We start from the raw sequence: 23,925 nt of genomic DNA, 5'->3' as shown, positions 1-23,925 counted from the left end.
CCCAAATTATTTTGAAGTCAGCATCGGGCATCCCATAGATTTGTAGCATAGATAATGCACGTGACTAAAATGTATTCAGTTTTTCGAACAATACATCACAGCACCTAATCTCACAAACCTAATACATTAGAATCCAGACATGACCAGTCCTGTAAATTAAGAGACTGCATGGTTCCTTGAAGATGGAGTCGCAGGTTGATAGGGTGGTCAAATAGGCTTTGGGAACATTGGCCTTCATCAGTCAGAGTATTGAGTAGAGAGGTTGGCAGGTCATGTTGCAGTTGTATAAGACGTTGGTGAGGGCATACATACAGTGTTATCTTCAGTTCCAGGATGTCATAGGAAAGATGTTGTCAAGCTGGACAAGGGTACAGAGAAGATTTACGTGGATGTTGCCAGGACTCGAGGGTCTGAGCTATAGGGAGAGGTTGAGTAGGCTGGGACACTATTCCTTGGAGCGAAGGAGGATGAGAGGTGATCTGATAGAGGGGTACAAAATCATGAGAGGAATAGATCGGGTAAATGCACAGAGTCCCTTGCCCAGAGTAGGTGAATCGAGGGCCAGAGGGCATAGGTTTAAGGTGAAGGGGAAAAGATTTAATAGGAATCTGTGGGGTGACATTTTTGCACAAAGGGTGGTGGGTGTATGGAACAAGCTATCAGAGGAGGTAGTTGAGGCAAGGACCATCCCAACGTTTAAGAAACAGTTAGGCAGGTGCATGGATAGGACAGGTTTTGTGGGAAATGGGCCGATTGCGGGCAGGTGGGACTAATGTAGCTGGGACATTGTTGGCCGGTGTGGGCACATTGGGCAGAAGGGCCAGCAGGCAGTGAAGAAAGCAAATGGCATGTTGGCCTTTATAACAAGAGGAGTTGAGTATAAGAGCAAATAGCTGCAGTTGTACAGGGCCCTAGTGAGGCCACACCTGGGGTATTGTTTGCAGTTTTGGTCTCCCAATTTGAGGAAGGACAGTCTTGCTATTGAGGGAGTGCAACGTAGGTTCACAAGGTTAATTCCCGCAATAGCGGGACTGTCATATGTTGATAGAATGGAGCGGCTGGGCTTGTATCCTCTGGAATTTAGAAGGATGAGAGGGAATCTTATTGAAACATATGATTTTTAAGGGTTTGGACACGCTGGAGGCAGGAAACATGTTCCTGATGTTGGGAGGGTCCAGAACCAGGGGCCACAATTTAAGAATAAGGGGTAAGCTATTTAGAACGGAGATGAGGAAATACTTTTTCACACAGAGAGTTGTGAGTCTGTGGAATTCTCTGCCTCAGAGGGTAGTGGAAGCTGGTTCTCTGGATGCTTTCAAAAGAAAGCTGGACAGAGCTCTTAAAGATAGCGGAGTCAGGGGATATGGGGAGAAGGCAGGAACGGGGTACTGATTGGGGATCAGCCGTGATCACATTGAATGGCGGTGCTGGCTCGAAGGGCAAATGGCCTACTCCTGCACCTATTGTCTATTGTTTGTTTTACTTCAGAGTCACGTGAGTGACTACGTGAAGAGCCCGCGCGACATATCGTCTCACGCATTGCACCAGCGACGGGCAGAGGAAGAGCTCTCCCGCGGCAAAATTGAAAAACGGACCTACACGTAACAATTTTTATTCTAAGGTCGTATTTCTTCCCCTTGTTGTGCTTTGTGTTGTAGCACTATGGACAAGGGGAAGAAAAACGGGTCGCGTCTCGTATGGCTGCGGGGAACCGTGAAAGTTCCGACAGCCGGGGGCGACCAGCGGCACGTTGACCTCAGTCTCTGCGGTCCACAGTCACGTCAACTCTGCACAGCTGAGCCCAGCGCTGCGAGCTGTACAACCGTAAACAGCGCAGCGGGCTGGAGGCAAGCACAGCAAGAGTCGGTCCGGCCGATAGACTCGGACGATTCCGGCCAGCACGACGCGCTGCCCGAGGGCAGTGGAAGTGACCGGCTGGAGCGGTTGCTGTGGTCCAGTAACCGACGTCAACTCTGCTCAGCCAAGTCCAGCACCGCAAGCTGTACAGCCCAAACCAACACAGCGGGCTGGAGGCAAAGCCCAGCAGGAGTCGGTCCGGCCGATATACTTAGATGAGTCCGGCCGGGATGAACAGCTGCCCGAGTGCAGCAGAGGTGCCGCCTCTCCCGCATGAAGCGGTTGATGGAGCAAATGCTCTGGGAGATGGAGCAAGCTCACTATGGGAGTCTTCGCACTCCCAAACAGCACCTTACCTAGGGCTGTCCAATTCATCTCCCTCGACAGAGTGGAGCATTGCGGGCCAGGGCTGGGCTGGTCCTGATGAAGGGGATGTGGCTGAAGAAATCGGCAGTGTGCTGGGGGTGCAGGATCCTAAGGAGCTACTGGGAGTAGTCACCAAATTTGCGGACCACCGCAATGATGAGTACCATTGCAGACCAAGCTGGCGGCCAGCATCGACTACCCGTCTTTCCATCCTCTGCAGGAACAGGTAGTTAACGAATCTACGGAGATGTATATGCCTCCTGCGAACTTTACTTTGTTAAATGTGCCCGCAGTAATCAGTGTGATCGGGGGGTACAGTGGGACTGGCATAAGAACCCAGGAGGTCAGACTACAGAAGATTCTAAAACTTCTGACAGCGGGCATAACATTGTTTGCTCGTTCAGTCGATGGTACTGAGATGACGGACACTCAGCAGGACACTGGCATTGCTCCGTAATACCCAGTATGAAATCAATTGCTTGCAAAAGAGCGCAACAAAACCTGCACTAAACCCCAAATTTGCAGGGTTGTGCAAAACAGCTGCAACACAACCGCAGATACTGCTGTTTGGGGGGGGGGGGGGGACTTGTCTAAACAAGTAAAAGAGCCCGACGAAGAGTTTAAAGCCGTTGGGCTCATGAGGGCGTCATCAGCAACGGGCAGACCACACACCTCAGACAGCAGCACCCCTATGCATCCACCAGCAGGCAGCAACCACAAAGGTCCTTTTTAGGCCAAGGCCCAGAGCGACCCTCATGGAAAATGTGCCAACCCCGCACTCCGACGCCTCGTCCGCGGAAGAGGCAGAAGCAGAAGAAGTGAACGTACCACTGGCAACCATGGAGATAGGTGGGTCTGGTTCCTTCCAGAACACAAGAGGTGTAGGACCTGTACTAACAGGGGGAATGTTACACTTGTTTTGGGAAGCATGGAGGTTTATTACCACTGATAAATATATACTACAGAGTATTCAGGGATACGAAATTGAGTTAATCCAAAAGATATGGCACCAGTTCAACATGTGCCTGACTGAAAGTTGTACTCTCACAACAGGAGAAATTGGAAGGACAGGCAGAACTGGAAAGGTTATATACCAAAGGTATAATAGAGAGGTCGGCAAAAAGATGGTGGATGATGCATCATCATTGACTTAACAAAACTGAATACTTATGTAAAGTATACTCATTTCAAAATGGAAACATTTGTTACTGCCAAACAATTAGTTTCAGAGGGATACTTCACGGCATGCATTGATCTAAAAGGTGCATACTATTCAGTACCCATACATAGGGATCATCGTCGATACCTAAAATTTAACTGGATGGGGCAACTATGGCAGTATATAGCGTTGCCTAATGGGTTAAACTTCAGCCCCAAGACTGTTCACCAAGATATTAAAACCGGCCTTGACAATACTTAGGAAACAAAACATATGGTCATGGCATATCTTGATGATATATTAAATGTGGGGAAAACCCTGGAACTAGCTAAATCAGCAGTTTAGCTACCAAACATTTGTTTGAAACTCTGGGGTTCATCAGACATCCAGGTAAATCTAAGTTGATGCCATCCACAACTATGGACTAACAATTAACACTATCCACATGTCTGTAACATTGCCGAAAGCAGCAGACTTTGTGGAAGCCTGCAACAAGGTCAGCGCTCATGGCTGGGGAGCTACTAACACTATACCCAGTACTGGTGGTAGATGGAACATCAGGAATCATCATTACTAAAAACACTGGGTATAAATTATCTAGAGATGTTGGGTGCGTTTCATGGGCTAAAAACCTACTGTTCACAATGCACCATCTGCATGTCCGCCTACAAATTGATAATACCACAGTGGTGGCATATCGAGCCATTCAATCGTGGCTGATCTCTGCCTCCTAATCCTATTTTCCTGCCTTCTCCCCCTCGCCCTGGACACCGTTGGGGCGGCCACGGTGGTGCAGCGGTAGAGTTGCTGCCTTACAGTAAATGCAGCGCCGGAGTCCCGGGTTTGATTCCGATTATGGGTGCTGTCTGTACGGAGTTTGTACGTTCTCCCCGTGAGCTGCGTGTGTTTTCTCCGAGATTTTTGGTTTCCTCCCACATTCCAAAGACGTGCGGGTTTGCAGGTTAATTGGCTTGGTGAATGTAAAAATTGGCCCTAGTGGGTGTTAATGTGCGGTGGGGGGGATCGCTAGTCGGCACGGAACCCGGTGGGCCGAAGGGCCTGTTTCCATGCTGTATCTCTAAGCTAAACTAAACTAAACCTGCTCTAATCAAACCTATGCCTAATCAAATCTACTCCTGCTCCTAATTCAGTATAATGCAGTATAATGTGGATAAATGTGACGTTATCCATTTTGGTGGCAAAAACGGGAAAGCAGACTATTAACTAAATGGTGGCCGATTGGGAAAGGGGGAGATGCAGCGAGACCTGGGTGTCATGGTACACCAGTCATTGAAGGTAGGCATGCAGGTGCAGCAGGCAGTAAAGAAAGCGAATGGTATGTTAGCTTTCATTGCAAAAGGATTTGCGTATAGGAGCAGGGAGGTTCTATTGCAGTTGTACAGGGTCTTGGTGAGACCACACCTGGAGTATTGCGTACAGTTTTGGTCTCCAAATCTGAGGAAGGACATTATTGCCATGGAGGGAGTGCAGAGAAGGTTCACCAGACTGATTCCTGGGATGTCAGAACTGTCTCATGAAGAAAGACTGGATAGACTTGGTTTATACTCTCTAGAATTTAGGAGATTGAGAGGGGATCTTATAGAAACTTACAAAATTCTTAAGGGGTTGGACAGGCTAGGTGCAGGAAGATTGTTCCCGATGTTGGGGAAGTCCAGGACAAGGGGTCACAGTTTAAGGATATGGGGGAAATCTTTTAAAACCGAGATGAGAAGAACTTTTTTCACACAGAGAGTGGTGAATCTCTGGAACTCTCTGCCACAGAGGGTAGTTGAGGCCAGTTCATTGGCTATATTTAAGAGGGAGTTAGATGTGGCTCTTGTGGCTAAGGGGATCAGGGGGTATGGAGAGAAGGCAGGTACGGGATACTGAGTTGGATGATCAGCCACGATCATATTGAATGGCGGTGCAGGCTCGAAGGGCCGAATGGCCTGCTCCTGCACCTAATTTCTATGTTTCTATGTTTCTATGTAATGTTGGAGTAATTCAGTGGGTTAAGCAGAGGGTGGATGGCCGTCTGGGGGAGTCTGTGGAGCAGGCGGAGAGGCAGGCATTAAAGCCCTGTCCCACTGTACGAGTTCATTCCAAGAGTTCTCCCGAGTTTGGTCGGTGGGGGCGCTGCAATGGTGGCAGCCCTGTCAGCAGCGCATTAGTTATTTTCAACTTTTTTTATTTTTTTTGTATGTTTTTAATGTTTTTAATGTTTCTTTGTGTGTTTTGTGTTGGGGGTGGTGTGGGGGGGTTAGGGGGAAACCGTTTCGGTCGCCTCCTCCAAGGAGAGGCGACTTTTTCCAGGTCGCCTCCCCCGTGGCCTAACAGCGAGGATCGGCGCGGCCTTTCCCGGAGAAACGCCCGGGGCTCGGGGCTCCGGCGGCGGGTGCAGCGTGGACTGTCAACGCGGAGCGGGCGAGCCCTTGCTGGGGCGAGCTGGAGGGGAGCGCTCCGTTTCATTGGCCCGCTGCAGCCGGCAGCCTGAAGCCGCGATCTGCACAGTTCCAGCTGGCGTGGCGTTTACAGCCCGGGATCCCTCGGGGGGGACCCGGGGTAAGAAGAAGCCATCACTGCCGGCCCGCGGCCAACTTCTACCGCGGGTGCGGTATGGACTTAACATCACCCCTGGAGGGGAGTTTCGACCGCCGGCCCTGCAGTCTGCGGTGCTTCTGGCTGCGGCATGGAGGGAATATTAAATCTTCGACCGCCGGCCTGCGGCCTACACCAACTTAAAGCCGCGGTCTCCGGTGGGGAAGAGCCGACTCTGGACTTACCTGGACTCGTACCTTGTCCTTACCAGCTGGACGCCCGCAGCAGCGGCTGCGGAGGGTTGAGGTCCCGACCACGGGGGAAAATGGAGGAGGACTGGCCAAATTGTGTGCCTTCCACCACAGTGATGAATGCTGTGGTGGATGTTTATGTTAAATTTTTATTGTGTTTTTGTGTGTGCTCTTTATCATAGTATCGCTGCTGACAAATCCATTTCCCTTGCACTTTTTTGCAAAATGACAAATAAACCGTATTGTATTGTATTGTATTGTGAGTTTGCCATGATTCGAACTCGGAGATTTACGGTAATGGCCGCTCGTCGGTACTCGGGGCTCTCGTGGACAATTTTCAACATGTTGAAAAATCTTCACGAGTCTTCTCGAGCTTACTTGCCATTAGCGAGTCTTCCCGAGTACCTGCGTTAGCATTACGAGCCGCTAAGAGACGTCCCTGAGCTCCGATGGACCCGCTATGTTCATTCTCCGTGCTTACCACGAGTTTGATTTTTTTTTTTAAACTCGGGAGAGCTCTTGGATGAACTCGTACAGTGGGACAGGGAGACAGGTTAGTGACTAACTCCTGCTCCTAATTCGTATGTTCACATGTAATCGCACAAAATGGTGAATGAAAATGATTTATCAGGCTGGGGCTCATGTGGTCGACCTCCCCGTGTGGTGAGCCCTGTCATCTGACCTCAGTCAGGCCAACAACAAGAAACAGACACAGCAGCGGCGCCAACCCGGAGCATGCGCCCTTATCAGGGCGGGCACCTACGGACGTCGAACCGGATGGCATCCCTGCTGCGGACCTCTGCTGCCTCAAACGCAAGAAGAAGATTTATCAGACAATTCGACACAACATATCTAATTATATTAAGTCGCTGCCTCAAAAAGGCTGCCAGCATCATCAAAGACCCACAACTTCCTGGTCACACACTCCTCTCTCTGTTGACATCGGTATGAAGGTTTAGGAGATTGAAATCGGGAACATCCAGCTTCTTCCCCACAACCATCAGGCTATTAAACTCGACAACAAACAAGCTCTGAACAATAACAGTCTATTATTACTATTGCACTTTATCTGTTTATTTATTGTGATCGTGGACTTTAGGAGGACACATCATCCGAAGACGTACACACCATTGAAGAGAAAATGGGGATACTGTGGATAGGGTGAGCTGCTTTAAATATCTGGGAGTCCACATCTCTGAGGATATGACATGGACATCACACGCTGCCGCACTGGTGAGTAATGCAAGGCAGCGCCTTTACCACCTCAGGCAATTGAGGAAATTCAGAGGATCCTCCAGTGCTTCTACTCAGCAGCTGTGGAAAGCTTCTTGTCCAGAAACATCACAATCTGGTTTGGGAACTGCTCTGCCCAGGACAAGAAGGCTCTGCAGAGAGTAGTGCGTTCGGCCGAACGCACTATGGGAACTTCACTCGCCCCCCTGCAGGAATTATACATCAGAAGGTGCAACTCCAGAGCCAACAAGATCATGGGAGACCCCTTCCACCCCAGCAACGGACTGTTCCAGCTGCTACGGTCAGGCAAACGCCTCCGTTGCCATGCTGTGAGAACGGAGAGGTTGAGAAGGTGTTTCCTCCCAGAGGCAATTAGGACTGTAAACTCCTATCCCTCCAGGGACTAACTCTACTGTACCATTCTACTGTGTGGTCTCTTTTTGAAATTGCTGGGTTTTTTTTCTTTTGTTTCTCCTACAAATATGTAATATGTGAAGTGTTTTAAGAGGGAACTGCAGATGCTGGAGAATCGAAGGTTACACAAAAAAGCTGGAGAAACTCAGCGGGTGCAGCAGCATCTATGGAGCGAAGGAAATAGGCAACGTTTCGGGCCGAAGAAGGGTTTCGGCCCGAAACGTTGCCTATTTCCTTCACTCCATAGATGCTGCTGCACCCGCTGAGTTTCTCCAGCTTTTTTGTGTAACCTGTAATATGTGAATATGTGTTTCTGTTCCATTCTGTTTTATAGTTTTCTTGCACAATTTGCGAGCATTGCCACTTTTCATTTCACTGCACATCTCGTATGTGTATGTGACAAATAAACTTGACTTGACTTGGCTTATCTTCTGTTCTGTATTAAGTTTACATATTCTGTTGTGCTGCAGCAAGCAAGAATTTCATTGTCCTATCTGGGACACATGACAATAAAACTCTCTTGACTCTTGAATCTTACGGCATATTGAACTTGTTCAAGAGCAATTATCTTTTCCTTGGATCAACCCCTTTGCTTTTCATCTCCCGTCATTCCAGGCAGCACCCCTATCCTTATTTCTCACCTTGTACTTCAAGATCTTGGTGTTTGCATCCACGTGTGCCTTCTGAGCGCAGGCTCCAAGAACGTCCCTGCAACACTTTAAGAAGTAATAGCAGTGAAAAAATGCGGAAAAGTCCATGCAACATTCCCAGTATTCATGGGCTGGATGAATGAACCAATATCGGAGCGCTTCAGCAGACCAATATCCCCCCCCCACCCTGGGTTGAGACCTTAATTACGATATGATGGAACTTTATATATCCCAGGCGGTAACAGGAAAGTAGACTATTATCTGAATGGTGGCCGATTAGGAAAAGGAGAGATGCAACGAGACCTGGGTGTCATGGTACACCAGTTATTGAAAGTAGGCATGCAGGTGCAGCAGGCAGTGAAGAAAGCCAATGGTATGCTAGCATTCATAGCAAAAGGATTTGAGTATAGGAGCGGGGAGGTTCTAATGCACTTGTACAGGGTCTCGGTGAGACCACAGCTGGAGTATTGCGTACAGTTTTGGTCTCCTAATCTGAGGAAAGACATTCTGGCCATAGAGGGAGTACAGAGAAGGTTTACCAGACTGATTCCTGGGATGTCAGGACTTTCATATGAAGAAAGACTGGATAGACTCGGCTTGTACTCGCTAGAATTTAGGCGATTGAGGGGGGATCTTATAGAAACTTACACTATTCTTAAGGGGTTGGACAGGCTAGATGCAGGAACATTATTCCCGATGTTGGGGAAGTCCAGAACAAGGGATCACAGTTTGAGGATAGAGGGGAAATCCTTTAGGACCGAGATGAGAAAAACATTTTTCACACAGAGAGTGGTGAATCTGTGGAACTCTCTGCCACAGAAGGTAGTTGAGGCCAGTTCATTGGCTATATTTAAGAGGGAGTGAGATGTGGCCCTTGTGGCTAAAGGGATCAGGGGGGATGGAGAGAAGACAGGGATGGGATACTGAGTTGGATGATCAGCCATGATCATATTGAATTGCGGTGCAGGGTCGAAGGGCCGGATGGCCTACTCCTGCACCTATTTTCTATGCTTCTATGTTTCTCTGGTAGGGAGATTGCAACCTTTGCGTGCTCCGCCCTAATGCAATCGACTAATGCAATCAACCTGACGTGCACAAACAAATAGATCAAATAGAACAAGTTGACCAACAACTTTCAGCTGTGAACGCCAAGAAGAAGATATATCCCAGGAGGGAAATTGATCTGCCAACAGTCATGAAACACAAGTTACCCGAAATGTGAAATTTAAGTGACGAGTGGAATGGATTGGGGATGTGCAAAGCTCGGGGAGGTGGGGGGATGGGGGGATGGGGGGGGGGGGGGGGGGGGGGGGGTGGAGGGTGGGAGGGGAGTCAGTCTACCCCACGACAGAAGGGGGAGGAGTTGTACAGTTCGATACCCACAGGGAAGAAGGATCTCCTGTGGCGTTCTGTGCTGCATCTTGGTGGAACCAGTCTGTTGCTGAAGGTGACCAGTGTGTCATGGAGGGGGTGAGAATGTGCTGATGAGGCTGAGCTCAGCATACGAAGTTGTCTCCATATTGAGTTTAAGAAGGAACTGCAAATGCTCGAAAATCGAAGGTACACAAAAATGCTGGGGAAACTCAGCGGGTGCAGCAGCATCTATGGAGCGAAGGAAATAGGCAACGTTTCGGCACGTTGCCTATTTCCTTCGCTCCATAGATGCTGCTGCACCCTCTGAGTTTCTCCAGCATTTATGCGTCTCCATATTGAACTCTTTCAAGGCTGATCATCAGGTAATTACAATGAACATTGAATGTACAAAATCTGCCGGCACCTGTCTTTGGAAAGTCGAGCTTTGGTTCTGCTGCAAGCTCTGTTCCGTGATGGTGAATTCAACTTGTTGTCGATCCTTTTCTCTCTCCCATTCCACCAGTTCCTTCTGGTATTCTGTCAGCTGTCGCTTTGAACAAACCTGCCAGAAAATTGCGTTTAGTTTTGGGATGCAGCGTGGAAATTGGCTCTTGGTCTCACCAAGTCCATGCCGACCAGCGATACCAGCGCACTAGTGCACTCTAGGCTGACTGGCACAGCACAGCTAGTCAGCTGCTCTACATCGGTGAGACCAAGCGTAGGCTTGGCGATCGCTTCGCCCAACACCTCAGCTCGGTTCGCAATAACCAACCTGATCTCCCGGTGGCACAACACTTCAACTCCCCCTCCCATTCCAAACCCGACCTTTCTGTCCTGGGCCTCCTCCATGGCCAGAGTGAGCACCACCGTAAATTGGAAGAACAGCACCTCATATTTCTTAGAAACATAGAAACATGGAAAATAGGTGCAGGAGTAGGCCATTCGGCCCTTCGAGCCAGCACCGCCATTCAATATGATCATGGCTGATCATCCAACTCAGTATCCTGTACCTGCCTTCTCTCCATACCCACTGATCCCTTTAGCCACATGGGCCACATCTAACTCCCTCTTAAATATAGCCAATGAACTGGATTCAACTACCTTCTGTGGCAGAGAATTCCACAGATTCATCACTCTCTGTGTGAAAAATGTTTTTCTCATCTCGGTCCTAAAAGATTTGCCCCTTATCCTTAAATTGTGACCCCTTGTTCTGGACTTCCCCAACATCGGGAACAATCTTCCTGCATCTAGCCTGTCCAACCACTTAAGAATTTTGCAAGTTTCTATATGATCCCCCCTCAATCTTCTAAATTCTAGCGAGTACAAGTCGAGTTTCTGCCCGATTTCGCTTGGGCAGTCTGCACCCCAGCGGTATGAACATTGTCTTCTCTAATTTCAGGTAGTCCTTACTTTCTCCTCCCCTTCTCAGCTCTCCCTCAGCCCTCTGGCTCCACCTCTTCCTTTCTTCCTCCCCCCACCCTCACATCAGTCTGAAGAAGGGTTTCGAGCCGAAACTTTGCCTATTTCCTTCGCTCCAATTTAACTTCGATTTTCCAACATCTGCAGTTCATTCTTAAACACTCTAGGGACTATTTAGTTCAGTTTAGTCAGGCCCTTTCCTCCCACCGGGTCCGCCACGACCAGGGATCCCCGCACATTAACACCATCCTACGCCCACTAGAGACAATTTTTACATTTTTCAAGCCAATTAACCTACAAACCGGTACGCCTTTAGAGGGTGGGAGGAAACCGAAGATCTCGGAGAAAACCCACGCAGGTCACGGGGGGAACGTACAAACTCTGTACAGACAGCACCCGCAGTCGGGATAGAACCAGGGTCTCTGGTGCTGCATTCGTTGTAAGGCAGCAACTCTACCGCTGTGCCACCACCACTCTTGCACAAAGGCGCTGATTGTGGACTTTACGAGGGCACATCATCCGAGGACGTACACACCATTGAGGATAAATGGGGATACTGTGGATAGGGTGAGTTGTTTTAAATACCTGGGAGTCCCACATCTCTGAGGATCTGACATGGACATCACACGCTGCTGCACTGGTGAGTAAGGCAAGGCAGCGCCTTTACCACCTCAGGCACTTGAGGAAATTCAGAGTGTCTCCGAGGATCCTCCAGTGCTTCTACTCAGCGGCTGTGGGAAGCATCTTGTCCGGAAATATCACAATCTGGTTTGGGAACTGCTCTGCCCAGGACAAGAAGGCTCTGCAGAGAGTAGTGTGTTCGGCCGAACGCACTATGGGAACGTCACTCGTCCCCCTGCAGGAACTATACATCAGGAGGTGCAACTCCAGAGCCAATAAGATCATGGGAGACCCCTTCCACCTCTGCATCCGACTGTTCCAGCTGCTATGGTCAGGCAAACGCCTCCGTTGCCATGCTGTGAGAACGGAGAGGTTGAGAAGGAGTTTCATCCCAGAGGCCATTAGGACTGTAAACTCCTATCTTACCAGGGACTAACTTTAGTTCCTTTCTACTACTTTTTTTTAAATTGCTATTTTTTTCCCTTTTTCCTTCCGCCCACAATATTTAATATGTAAAAGAATATGTGATTCTGTTCCATTCTGTTTGCAGTTTGTTTGTTCGTTTGTTTGTTTGTCTTTTTGCACAAAGTCCGCAAGCATTGCCACTTTTCATTCACTGCACATCTCGTATGTGTATGTGACGAATAAACTTGACTTGACTTGACTTGACTTGGAACAGAACTAAGCTCCCAAATTTGTTCTACCATTCCAATTCAATCTTATCTGATTAGTAGTTTGGAGCTACAGCATGGAAACAGGCCCTTCAGCCCACTGAACCCATGCAAGCCATCAACCAGCCGTTTGCGCTTTTTCCATGCTCACTCACTTTCTCATCCGTTCCTTACACACCAGGGCCCAATTTACAAGGGGCCAATTGACTTACAAATCCGAAACTTCTTTTGGGATATGGGAGAAAACCGTCGCACACGGAGGAAACCCAGGCGGCGGTCACAGGGAGAACGTGCAAACTCCACACAGACAACACCTGGGTCTCTGGTGCTATGAGGCAGCAGCTCGGCCGCTGCCAGCTCTCTTTCCGTTTTTAAACAGATTTATTATATTTAACAATATTTCATTTTGCTTTGGAATTATCATTGGCACGGTAGATTTATTTTGCCTGCTGGCCAATCAATAGAAAATGGACAATAGACAATAGGTGCAGGAGTAGGCCATTCGGCCCTTCGAGCCAGCACCACCATTCAATGTGATGATGGCTGATCATCCACAATCAGTACCCCGTCTCTCCATATCCTCTGACTACGCTATCTTTAAGAGCCCTATCTACCTCTCTTGAAAGTATCCAGAGAACAGGCCTCCACCGCCCTTTGAGGCAGAGAATTCCACAGACTCACAACTCTCTGTGAGAAAATCAGGTTAATAAATGTCTAAAAAGCAATCGCATCAAACTCGTACCAGGTAGAACAAATGGGAAGATCACGCGCACGTCAACCAATTTTTAGGATGTCACGTAAATGAGGTGCAAATGACACCCAAGTGGGACAGGCCCTTGAGAATTTCATTGCCCCATCTGGGACATGTGGCAATAAAGCACTCTTGACTCTTGTACAGAGGTACAGTGAAAAACTTTTGTTGCTTGCTATCCAGTCAAAGAAAAGGTCATAAGTTCATGTTCATGTTATATGAGCAGAATTAGGCCATTCTGCCGCTCAAGTCAACTCTGCCATTCAATCACAGCAGATCTATCTTTCCCTCTCAACCCCATTCTCCTGCCTTCGCCCCATAACCTCTGACATCCTAAAAACTATACACGATTACAATCAATCTGTCTGAAGAAGGGTCTATAAGAAAATTAATATTACTGTTTGTGCCTCGATGTCACTTTCTCCTCAGCCAACAATGAACCATTCTACATTGTTTAAGAAGGAACTGCAGAAGCTGCAGATACTGCAGACCCTACATCAGTCTGAAGAAGGGTTTCGTCCCAAAATGTTGCCCATTGCCTTGGCTCCATAGATGCTGCTGAGTTTCTCCAGCACTTTTGTCAACCATTCTTGTACATTTCCTTGATCGTCGTCTGCTTTGATCTGTCATTTTCACACCTTACCCATCCATAACTCCAGTCTCCCTCACCGCCTGACTCTCGGTCTGAAGAAGGGTCTCGGCCTGAAATGTCACCCATCCCTTCTATCCAGAGATGCTGCCCGGCCCGCTGAGTTACTCCAGCACATTGACGTCTATCTTCAGTGTAAACCAGCATCTGCAGTTCCTCACTAAACAGTTAGTACAGATTTTGACTTTGAGAGACGGAGATTGGTTTCCGAGTGTTTGTGCAGAGGCTGACTGATCTACCCGCTGCAATATAATTAATCATCTATCACTCAGGCACTTTACTCAAAATATTCCAGATTGGCTACAAAAATATTTTATGTGTTTACCAAAGCGGATGGAACATTTCAAGCACAGAACGTCAACATCATGCTTTCGCACACATTCCCTGCAGAGTTTCCTCTACTTTGTCCAAAATACTTCCCGTGGTCCAACAATGCCCCTTTTAATGCTGGAAAATGCAGCGTGGGAAGTCACCATTCAGTCTGTACTATCTGTCCTGCCTCTTCCAAAGTCCTAATCCCACTCTTTAGACTCTAGACTTTAGAGAAACAGTGCGGAATCGAGCACTTCCGCCCGCTGAGTCCGCGCCGACCTGCGATCAGCCCCGCACTAACCGACACACAGACTAAAGGGTGGCGCGGTGGCACAGCGGTAGAGTTGCTGCCTCACAGCGCCGGAGACCCGGGTTCGATCCCGACTGCGGGTGCTCTGTGTACGGAGTTTGCACGTTCTCCCCGCGACCTGCGCGGGTTTTCTCCGAGATCTCCGGCTTCCTCCCACACTCCAAAGTCGCGCAGGCTTGTAGGTTAATTGGCTTGGTAAATGTGAACATTGTCCCTAGTGTGTGTAGGCGAGTGTTGATGTGCGGGGATCGCTGGTCGGCACGGACCCGGTGGGCCGAAGGGCTCACTGCTGCACTCTGTATCTCTAAAGTAAACTCTACAAACTCTAAACTAGGGACAATTAACAATCTTTACCTCAGCCAATTAAGATGCTGCCTTCTTCGTCTTCTTGTGAATGAAGCATAAACCAAAAGCCAATTAAACGACAATCCTGTACGTCTTCGGAGTGCGTGGGAGGAAACCGGAGCACCCAGAGAAAACCCACGTGGTCACAGGGAAAACGTACAAACTCTGCGCAGACAGCACCATTGCACAGGATCGAACTCGCGTCTCTGGCGCTGTGCGGCAGCAACTCTACCGCCTCCCACTCTTCTTTTCCAATAGCCCCACAAATTTATCCTTTTGCAAAATTAATCCAATTCCATTCAAAGGTTGCGACTGAATCTGCTGTGTATATTCTGTTGGGCTAGCACGACCTGGTTGGGCCGAATGGCAACCTTCTGTAACACCATAAGAAATAATCTGTTTCCATGTAAAACTAAGCTCCAGTTAGTAGCCCCCCTGGTTACACTTGTAGTTACCTGAAACCATGTAGCATATAGAGCCATACTGGGAGAGGACAGATGGGGAACAGATGTTGGGCGAGACCAGAACCAGGGGCCGCAGTTTAAGAATAAGGGGTAAGCCATTTAGAACGGAGACGAGGAAACACTTGTTCATACAGAGAGTTGTGAGTCTGTGGAATTCTCTGCTTCAGAGGGCGGTGGAGGCCGGTTCTCCGGATACTTTCAAGAGAGAGCTAGATAGGGCTCTTGAAGATAGCGGAGTCAGGGGATATGGGGAGAAGGCAGGAACGGGATACTGATTGTGGATGATCAGCCATGATCACATTGAATGAACATCCAGGTTCAGGAACAGCTACTTCCCCTCAGCCATCAGGCTGTTAAACACAACATCAAACAAGCGCTGCACAATAGCAGCCTAACGCACTTTATCTGTTTATTTATTGGGTACATATATGGTCTATGGTAGATAGACACACTGAACTTTTATCTCCCATTCCGTATTATGCTTACATATTCTGTAGTGCTGCAGCAAGCAAGAATTTCTTGACACTTGACAATAAAACTCTCTTCTCTTGACAGTTCTCTAGGGTCGAAGGGCCGAATGGCCGACTCCTGCACCTATTGTCTATTGTCGAGGTCTAGTCGGAGGCTCAGAGGGGATAGAGCCTTCTCTGTTGCTGCTCCGGCACTCTGGAACACCCTGCCGTTGCACATCAGACAGGCCCCCTCTCTGTCCATCTTCAAATCCAGTGTTAAAACACATTTGTACTCCCTGGCTTTTGACCATGCCTGAGGCTTTGCTTCTGTTTGTGGTGTTTTTGATGTTTCTTTATTTTACATGTCTTTTCCTACTATTTCTTTTGATTGGTATTTTTGATGTGTATTAACTTTTTTGTCAATGATCAGTGATGTACAGCACTTTGTTGCAGCTATGTTTGTTTTTAAAGTGCTCTATAAATAAAATTATTATTATTATTATTATTATTATTATTGTCTATTGAACCAGTATGGGCTCACTGGCTGAATCCTACCCCTCTGTGCTGTAATAATTCTACTTCCCTCACAGGTATTTTTGGACAAGTTGCCAAACCTGGTAGCAGATAGAAGCTGACATACTTCACACATTGGCTTGAGACTGCACAGATCATTTTACATCGGATGTTTCAAGGCAAGATGCAGGTCTGAGAGGTGTTGAGGAGCTGCAAGATCCAGGCTATTAAGGGCCTGTCCCACGAGCATGCGACTGCATGCGGCAAGCGCGACCCAACGTGGTCACTTGAGCCGTTCGGCCTTCCCACTTCGATCGCCGGAGCCGTATGGAGTTGTGCGGAGCTGGTCCCGACATCGCGCGGGGCTCCGAAAAACTGACACTGTCCAAAAATTCCGCGCGGCAACGGCCTGTCGGCCCGCAGCTGCATTGGGGCCGTACGCACCGCCTCGACGGGCACACGCAGCGTCTCGACGCCGTATGTAACGTCTCGACGCCGTACGCACCGTCTTGACGCCGTACGCAGCGTCTTGACGGCGTACACCTAGCACGTGCTGTCGCGTGATGACGTCACCACCCGACGCCGTGCAACGTCCAAATTCAGTCGACCCGCCTCCTGCCCAGCTGATGGTGAGTATGATGTCGGGACCAGCCCCGCACAACTCCAGGCGGCTCCGCGGTTGGAAGTGGGATCGGCCCCACGAGGCCGTACGCCTCAAGCCACCACGTTTGGTCGCGCTAGACGCATGCAATCGCATGCTGGTGGGACAGGCCCTTAACTTGTAATTAATAGGAATAGCAGATGCTGGTTTATAGCAAAGATAGACACAAAATGCTGGACTTACCCAGCAGCTCAGGCAGCATCTCTGGAGAAAATGGATAGATGACCTCTCGGGTCAGAACACTTCTGACACATTCCCAATCCTGAATATCATTTTTCTCCATAGATGCCATCTTCTTCTTTTTCTTGTGAATGAAACATAAACCAAAAGGAATAGTTAGATCTCCAGCCGGGTGTTGAGCAGCCAGGTTGTTGTCTCTGCGTCAATGTCTGCCAGGCCCTGAGCTCCGTTTGGTGGGTGGTGGAGCGGGCACCCAGAGATGACAGGTTGGCTGTCTGATGTTCTGCTCCGCATTCACAGGCTGGGCTTCTGGCGGAGCCCCCATCTCCACACGCTGGCGTTGAAACGACCTGAAGAAGTGTCCTGACAACAGACGTCACCTATCCATTTTCTCCAGAGATGCTGCCTGTCCCGCTGCGTTACTCCTGCATTTTGTGTCTATCTTTGGTGTAAAACAGCATCTGCAGTTCCTTTCTACACCATCTCCATCTCCCTGGCCACACACAGGCCAGGCCCACCACCGCTGACCCATTGAGGAAGAGTCCCAACCCGAAACATCACCTATCTATGTTCTCCACAGATGCTGCCTGACCCGCTGAGTTACTCCAGCACTCTGTGAAACATCACCTATCCATGTTCTCCACAGATGCTGCCTGACCCGCTGAGTTACTCCAGCACTCTGTGAAACGTTACCTATCCATGTTCTCCACAGATGCTGCCTGACCCACTGAGTTACTCCAGCACTCTGTGAAACATCACCTATCCATGTTCTCCAGAGATTCTGCCTGTTCTGCTGAGTTACTCCAGCATTTTGTGTCTTTCCAAGGCCAGACAGATATACTGTACTTCCCCGATGTTGGGAGAGTCCAGACCCAGGGGCCACGGTTTAAGACTAAAGGGTAGACCATTTAGAACGGAGATGAGGAAAAACATTTTCACCCAGAGAGTTATGAATCTGTGGAATTCTCTGTCTGAGAAGGCAGTGGAGGCCAATTCTCTGGATGCTTTTAAGAGAGAGTTAGATACAGCTCTTAAAGATAGCGCAGTCAAGGGATGTGGGGAGAAGGCAGGAACGGGGTACTGATTGTGGATGATCAGCCATGATCGCATTGAATGGCGGTGCTGGCTCAAGGGCACCTGCCCCTGTTGTGACTTTATTGTCTGACTTTGAGGACTTAGCCATCCCCAGTGTGACAATGCAATGTTTTTGATGAAGCAAAACATATTACCTCACAAAGTTGAGATCCAGTATGTATACACAAAACGTTAGCCAAGCAGGGAATTCTTAAATGTTCGTCCTCAGCCTCTAGCATGACTTATATGTTTCAATGCTAAACTGTGCAGCTGATTCTCTCTCCAGTCCCGCCATCCTGGGAACCACGTGAGCCACAGATAGCAAGGAACAATACTCCATGTGTCTCAATGCCCCTATAGCAGAGAAGAGGAACACGTTAACAACAACGCAGTTTGGCTTTTCTTCCCAAGCTGTTGCGTTGTATGATTAATTTATACACAAAACGTTCCACAAACTGAGCCAATCCCAATAATCTGCCTTCCTGTTTTTGCTACCAAAAGTGGATAATCTCACATTTATCCACATTAAACTGCATCTGCCATGCATCTGCCCGCTCACCCAACCTGTCCAAGTCACCCTGCATTCTCATAGCGTCCTCCTCTCAGTTCACTTGTATGTGAATACTTGGCCAATAAACTTATTCATTCATTCATTCAAGAAGGAGAAAAGATAGTCTCAAAAATCATTCTACCATACATTGCTGTAGCATCTCAGCTGAATAGAAGGACGTCTCAACGTTTTACATAGGTTTATGGATAAAAAGGGTGATCAAAGGGGAGTGTGAAAAATGCTGGACAGTTATTTACATAAAAGGGAATCATAGTGATAAATTCTCCTTGCATGGCCACATCCTTCTTTTAGTCATTCCTCCTGATCTCTACACAGTATCAGCAACGCTCCAAACCTGACATGCTGACAATAAGCAGCCTCAAGATTTTCACCCATTAACCTCTTCCCCTTTATACCACTCTTATCCTGTCAAGCTTTCCCTTCTTAATAGCTACTACTTAGACTAATCTTCTTGCCCTTATGTACTTTCTTGTCGTTTGAAGTCTAAATGCACCAGTGAAAGTTGTGCATAAGACATTATAAGCGTGTGATTAGCGTATTTATGTCGGGATGCTTCTTCAGACTCTCCTTCGGGTCTAAAGCCCCTGTCCCACTGTACGAGGTAATTCACGAGTCCTCCCGCGTTTTCCCCCGATTCGAACTCGGAGAATGTCCGTAGCGGGTCCGTAGGAGTTCGTGGATGTCTCGTAGCGGCTCGTAATGCTAACGGTAGGTATAAAAAATAACCTTTTTTTTTCATCACGAGTATTTTTTTACTCGTGGACATTTTTTGCAGGGATGAAAAAATGTCACGAGTTTACCGGATGTCCCGAGTACCTACCGTTAGCATTACGAGCCGCTACGGGACATCCACAAACTCCTACGGACCCTGCTATGGACATTCTCCGATTTCGAATCAGGGGAAAACTCGGGAGGACTCATGAATTACCTCGTACAGTAGGGTTCCGATCCAAAGCATCACCCAGCCTTTTTCTCCAGAGATAATGCCTGGCCCGCTGAGTTACTCGAACGCCTCCGCTCGGTTCACACTAACCAACCTGAACGCCCGGTGGCCCAGCACTTCAACTATCCCTCCTATTCCGAATCCGACCTTTCTGTCCTGGGCCTCCTCCATGGCCAGAGTGAGGCCCACCGCAAATTGGAGGAGCAGCGCCTCATATTTCGCTTGGGTAGTTTACACCCCAGCGGTATGAACATTAACTTCCCCAATTTCAGGTAGTCCCTGCTTTCTCCCTCCTTCCCCTCCCCTTCCCTGCTCTCCCACAGCCCACTGTCTCCGCCTCTTCCTTTCTTCGTCCCGCACCCCCCTCCCCAACCTCCACATCAGTCTGAAGAAGGGCCTCGACCCGAAACGTCACCTATATTCCTTTGCTCCACAGATGCTGCCTCACCCGCTGAGTTTCTTCAGCATCTTTGTCCACCTTCGATTTTTCCACCATCTGCAGTTCTTTCTTAAACAAAGTCAAACTAATCTCATCTGCCTGCACGTGATCCATACTCCACCCTTCCCTGCATATCCATGTGGAATATCCATGTTTCAATCTTGAAATTAGAAATACTTTGCTGAATATCTGAATGAAATGTTGATTCTAGCATGCAAAATATGTACCTGTATATGGGTTTGTTCAGTTTGGGGAATGAAATTTGGGGTCACGTAAATACACACACCTTTCAGCTTAGCCTGAGGGAGAAGGCTGGTGTGGAGAGAGTTGCTCAGGGAAGGGGGTGTTGGATTATGTTTCGTTTAATTTAGTTTATTGCCACGTGCATCGATGTACAGTGAAAAGCTTTTGTTGCGTGCTAACCAGTCAGCAGAAAGACAATACGTGATTACAATCAAGCCATTTACAGTGTTTAGATACAAGATCAGGGAATAATGTTTAGTGCAAGGTAAAGCCAGTAAAGTCTGATCAAAGATCACCAATGAGGTAGGTAGTAGTTCAGGACCGCTCTCTGGTTGGTGGTAGGATGGTTAAGTCGTCTGATAACAGCCGGGAAGAAACTGTCCCTAAATCTGGAGATGTGCGTTTTCACACTTATATACCCTTTGCCCGATAGGAGAGGGGAGAAGAGGGTGGTACTGGCTGCTGGCCAAAGGTGCTATAGCAAGATAGACCACTCCTTCTAAATGCAATGGGCTGACGTGTAGTACGCAACGGAGCGGAACGTGGGCCGTTTTTTCCATCCATTTCAGTAACCCGACCCGGCTCGCAATGTAATCAACGTTGCGGGGGAACAGTTTGTGTTAATAAATTATAATTCTGAAAATGAGGAGAAGATTTTTACCCAATAACTTTGATTTTTACGAGGATGTTTCCGTAACCGGCTTCCGTCTCCGCACTAGTATCCTCCTACCCCTGTCCCACTTAGGAAACCCGAACGGAAACCTCTGGAGACTTTGCGCCCCACCCAAGGTTTCCATGCGGTTCCCAGAGGTTCCCGGAGGTTTTTGTCAGTCTCCCTACTTGCTTCCACTACCTGCAACCTCTGGCAACCACCTGCAACCTCCGGGAACCGCACGGAAACCTTGGGTGGGACGCAAAGTCTCCAGAGGTTTCCGTTCAGGTTTCCTGAGTGGGACAGGGGGCTATATGGGATCTTTGGTGTGGAGACGGAAGCCGGTGATGGAAATGGGGTCAAAAATTACCCATGAATTTGCCCATGACCGCGCTACGTCTTTTTCGTCGAGTGATCTATCTGGCTCGCTATAGGATCTGTGCTGCTGGCCTTGCCGGGGGAGTGGTATTTAATGCTGCTGGCCTTGCCGAGGCAGCATGAGGTATCAATGGAGTGAATGGATATGGTCTAGTGATGCAGTTAGACTGGGAGTAGGGACATTAGAATCTACACAGCGTGAGCCCAAACGAGAATTAATTTATTTTCGCTTAGAGATATGACATGGAAACACTGACCATCGATCACCCATTCATACTAGTTCTGAAGAAGTCTAAAGAAGGGTCCCGACCCAAAACGTCATCTATCCACATTCTCCAGAGATGCTGCCTGATCCGCTGAGTTACTCCAACTGTTGTGGGGTTTTTTTTGTCAACCTGCATCTGCACTTTCTTGTTTCCAAGCTAGTTCTATGTTATCCCATTTTATTGTTCACTCTCTTCCCAATAGGGGTAATTTAGGAAGAGGACCTCTTCCCAATAGGAAGAGACCTCTTCCACCCCTGCAACGGACTGTTCCAGCCGCTACGGTCAGGCAAACGCCTCCGTTGCCATGCAGGGAGAACGGAGAGGTTGAGAAGGAGTTTCTTCCCAGAGGCAATTCGGACTGTAAACGCCTTTCTCACCAGGGACTAACTGTACAGAACGTTTTTCCTTCTATTATTTATTATGTAAAATAATATGTGTGTTATGATTGTGTTTATAATTTGTTTGGTTGTTTTGTTGTTCCGCGAGCATTGCCACTTTCATTTCACTGCACATCTCGTATGTGTATGTGACAAATAAACTTGACTTGACTTGACTTGACTTGACTTTACAGAGGCCAATTGATCTACAAACCTACAAAGTCTTAGGTATGTGCGAGCGAAACTAGAGTACGCATGTGAAACCAATGCAGACGCAGTCGCATCTTATAGTGGTGTATAAAATCATTGGTGGAGTAGATTGGGGAGATGCACAGAGCCTCTTGCCCATTGTAGGGGAATTGAGAACCAAAGGATGTTGGTGTAAGGTGAAGGGAGAAAAACTTATTACAGGAATTTGAGGGATAACTTTTTCACACACAGGGTGGTGGGATAATGGAACGAGCTGCCAGAGGAGGTAGTCGAGGCAGGGACTATTGCAACATTTAAGAAACAATTAGGTAATTGGATAGGACTGGTTTAGAAGGATATGGACCAAACACAGGCAGATGGGACTAGTGTAGCTGGGACATGCTGGTCGATCATGGGCAAGATGGTCTGAAGGGCCGATTTCCGCGCTGTATGACTCCATGACTCAATGACATGGAGAATGTGCAAATAGACAACAGACAATAGACAATAGGTGCAGGAGTAGGCCATTCGGCCTTTCAAGCCAGCACCACCATTCAATGTGATCATGGCTGATCATCCCCAATCAGTACCCCGTTGCTGCCTTCTCCCCATATCCCCTGACTCCGATATCTTTAAGAGCCCTATCTAGCTCTCTCTTAAAAGTATCCAGAGAACTGGCCTCCACCGCCCTCTGAGGCAGAGAATTCCACAGACTCACAACTCTCTGTGTGAAAATGTGCTTGCTCATCTCCGTTCTAAATGGCTTACCCCTTATTCTTAAACTGTGGCCCCTGGTTCTAGACTCCCCCAACATCAGGAAGATATTTCCTGCCTCAAGCGTGTCCAAACCCTTAATAATCTTATATGTTTCAATAAGATATCCTCTCATCCTTCTAAATTCCAGTGTACACAAGCCCAGCCTCTCCATTCTCTCAGCATATGACAGTCCCACCTTTTCGGGAATTAATCTTGTAAACCTACGCTGCACTCCCTCAATAGCAAGAATGTCCTTCCTCAAATTAGGGGACTAAAACTGCACACAACACTCCAGATGTGGTCTCACTCGGGCCCTGTACAACTGCAGAAGGACCTCTTTGCTCCGATACGCATCTCCTCTTGATGTGAAGGCCAACATGCCATTCGCTTTCGTCACTGCCTGCTGTACCTGCATGCTTACTCTCATTGACTGATGAACAAGGGCCCCCAGACCCCGTTGTACTTCCCCTTTTCCCAACTTGACACCATTTAGAGAATAATCTGCCTTCCTGTTTTTGCTACCAAAGTGGATAACCGCACATTTATCCACATTAAACTGCATCTGCCATGCATCTGCCCACTCACCCAACCTGTCCAAGTCACCCTGCATTCTCATAGCATCCTCCTCCTCACAGTTCACACCGCCACCCAGCTTTGTGTCATCTGCAAATTTGCTAATGTTACTTTGAATCCCTTCATCTAAATTATTGATGTATATCGTAAATAGCTGCGGTCCCAGCACCAAGCCTTGCGGTACCCCATTAGCCACTGCCTGCCATTCTGAAAGGGACCCGTTAATCCCTACTCTTTGTTTCCTGTCTGCCAACCAATTTTGAATTGAATTGAATTGAATTGAATTTCCTTTATT

General features: G+C 48.2%; 1 protein-coding gene across 1 annotated transcript in view; it reads right to left on the bottom strand.

The window, feature by feature from the left end:
• Positions 1 to 23,925, bottom strand: part of cfap65 (cilia and flagella associated protein 65) — a 218,878-nt gene that overhangs the window by 40,994 nt on the left and 153,959 nt on the right. Inside the window, exons 25-26 of the mRNA XM_055638826.1 lie at positions 10,246 to 10,383; positions 8,460 to 8,534 (exon numbers count right to left, since the gene is read on the bottom strand). Coding sequence (XP_055494801.1) covers positions 8,460 to 8,534; positions 10,246 to 10,383 — 213 coding nt within the window. The remainder of the gene's footprint in view (positions 1 to 8,459; positions 8,535 to 10,245; positions 10,384 to 23,925) is intronic.

The sequence above is a fragment of the Leucoraja erinacea genome, chromosome 7 (assembly GCF_028641065.1).
Source record: "Leucoraja erinacea ecotype New England chromosome 7, Leri_hhj_1, whole genome shotgun sequence".
Classification (NCBI taxonomy): domain Eukaryota; kingdom Metazoa; phylum Chordata; class Chondrichthyes; order Rajiformes; family Rajidae; genus Leucoraja; species Leucoraja erinaceus.
This window is presented reverse-complemented; position numbering and strand designations above follow the sequence as displayed.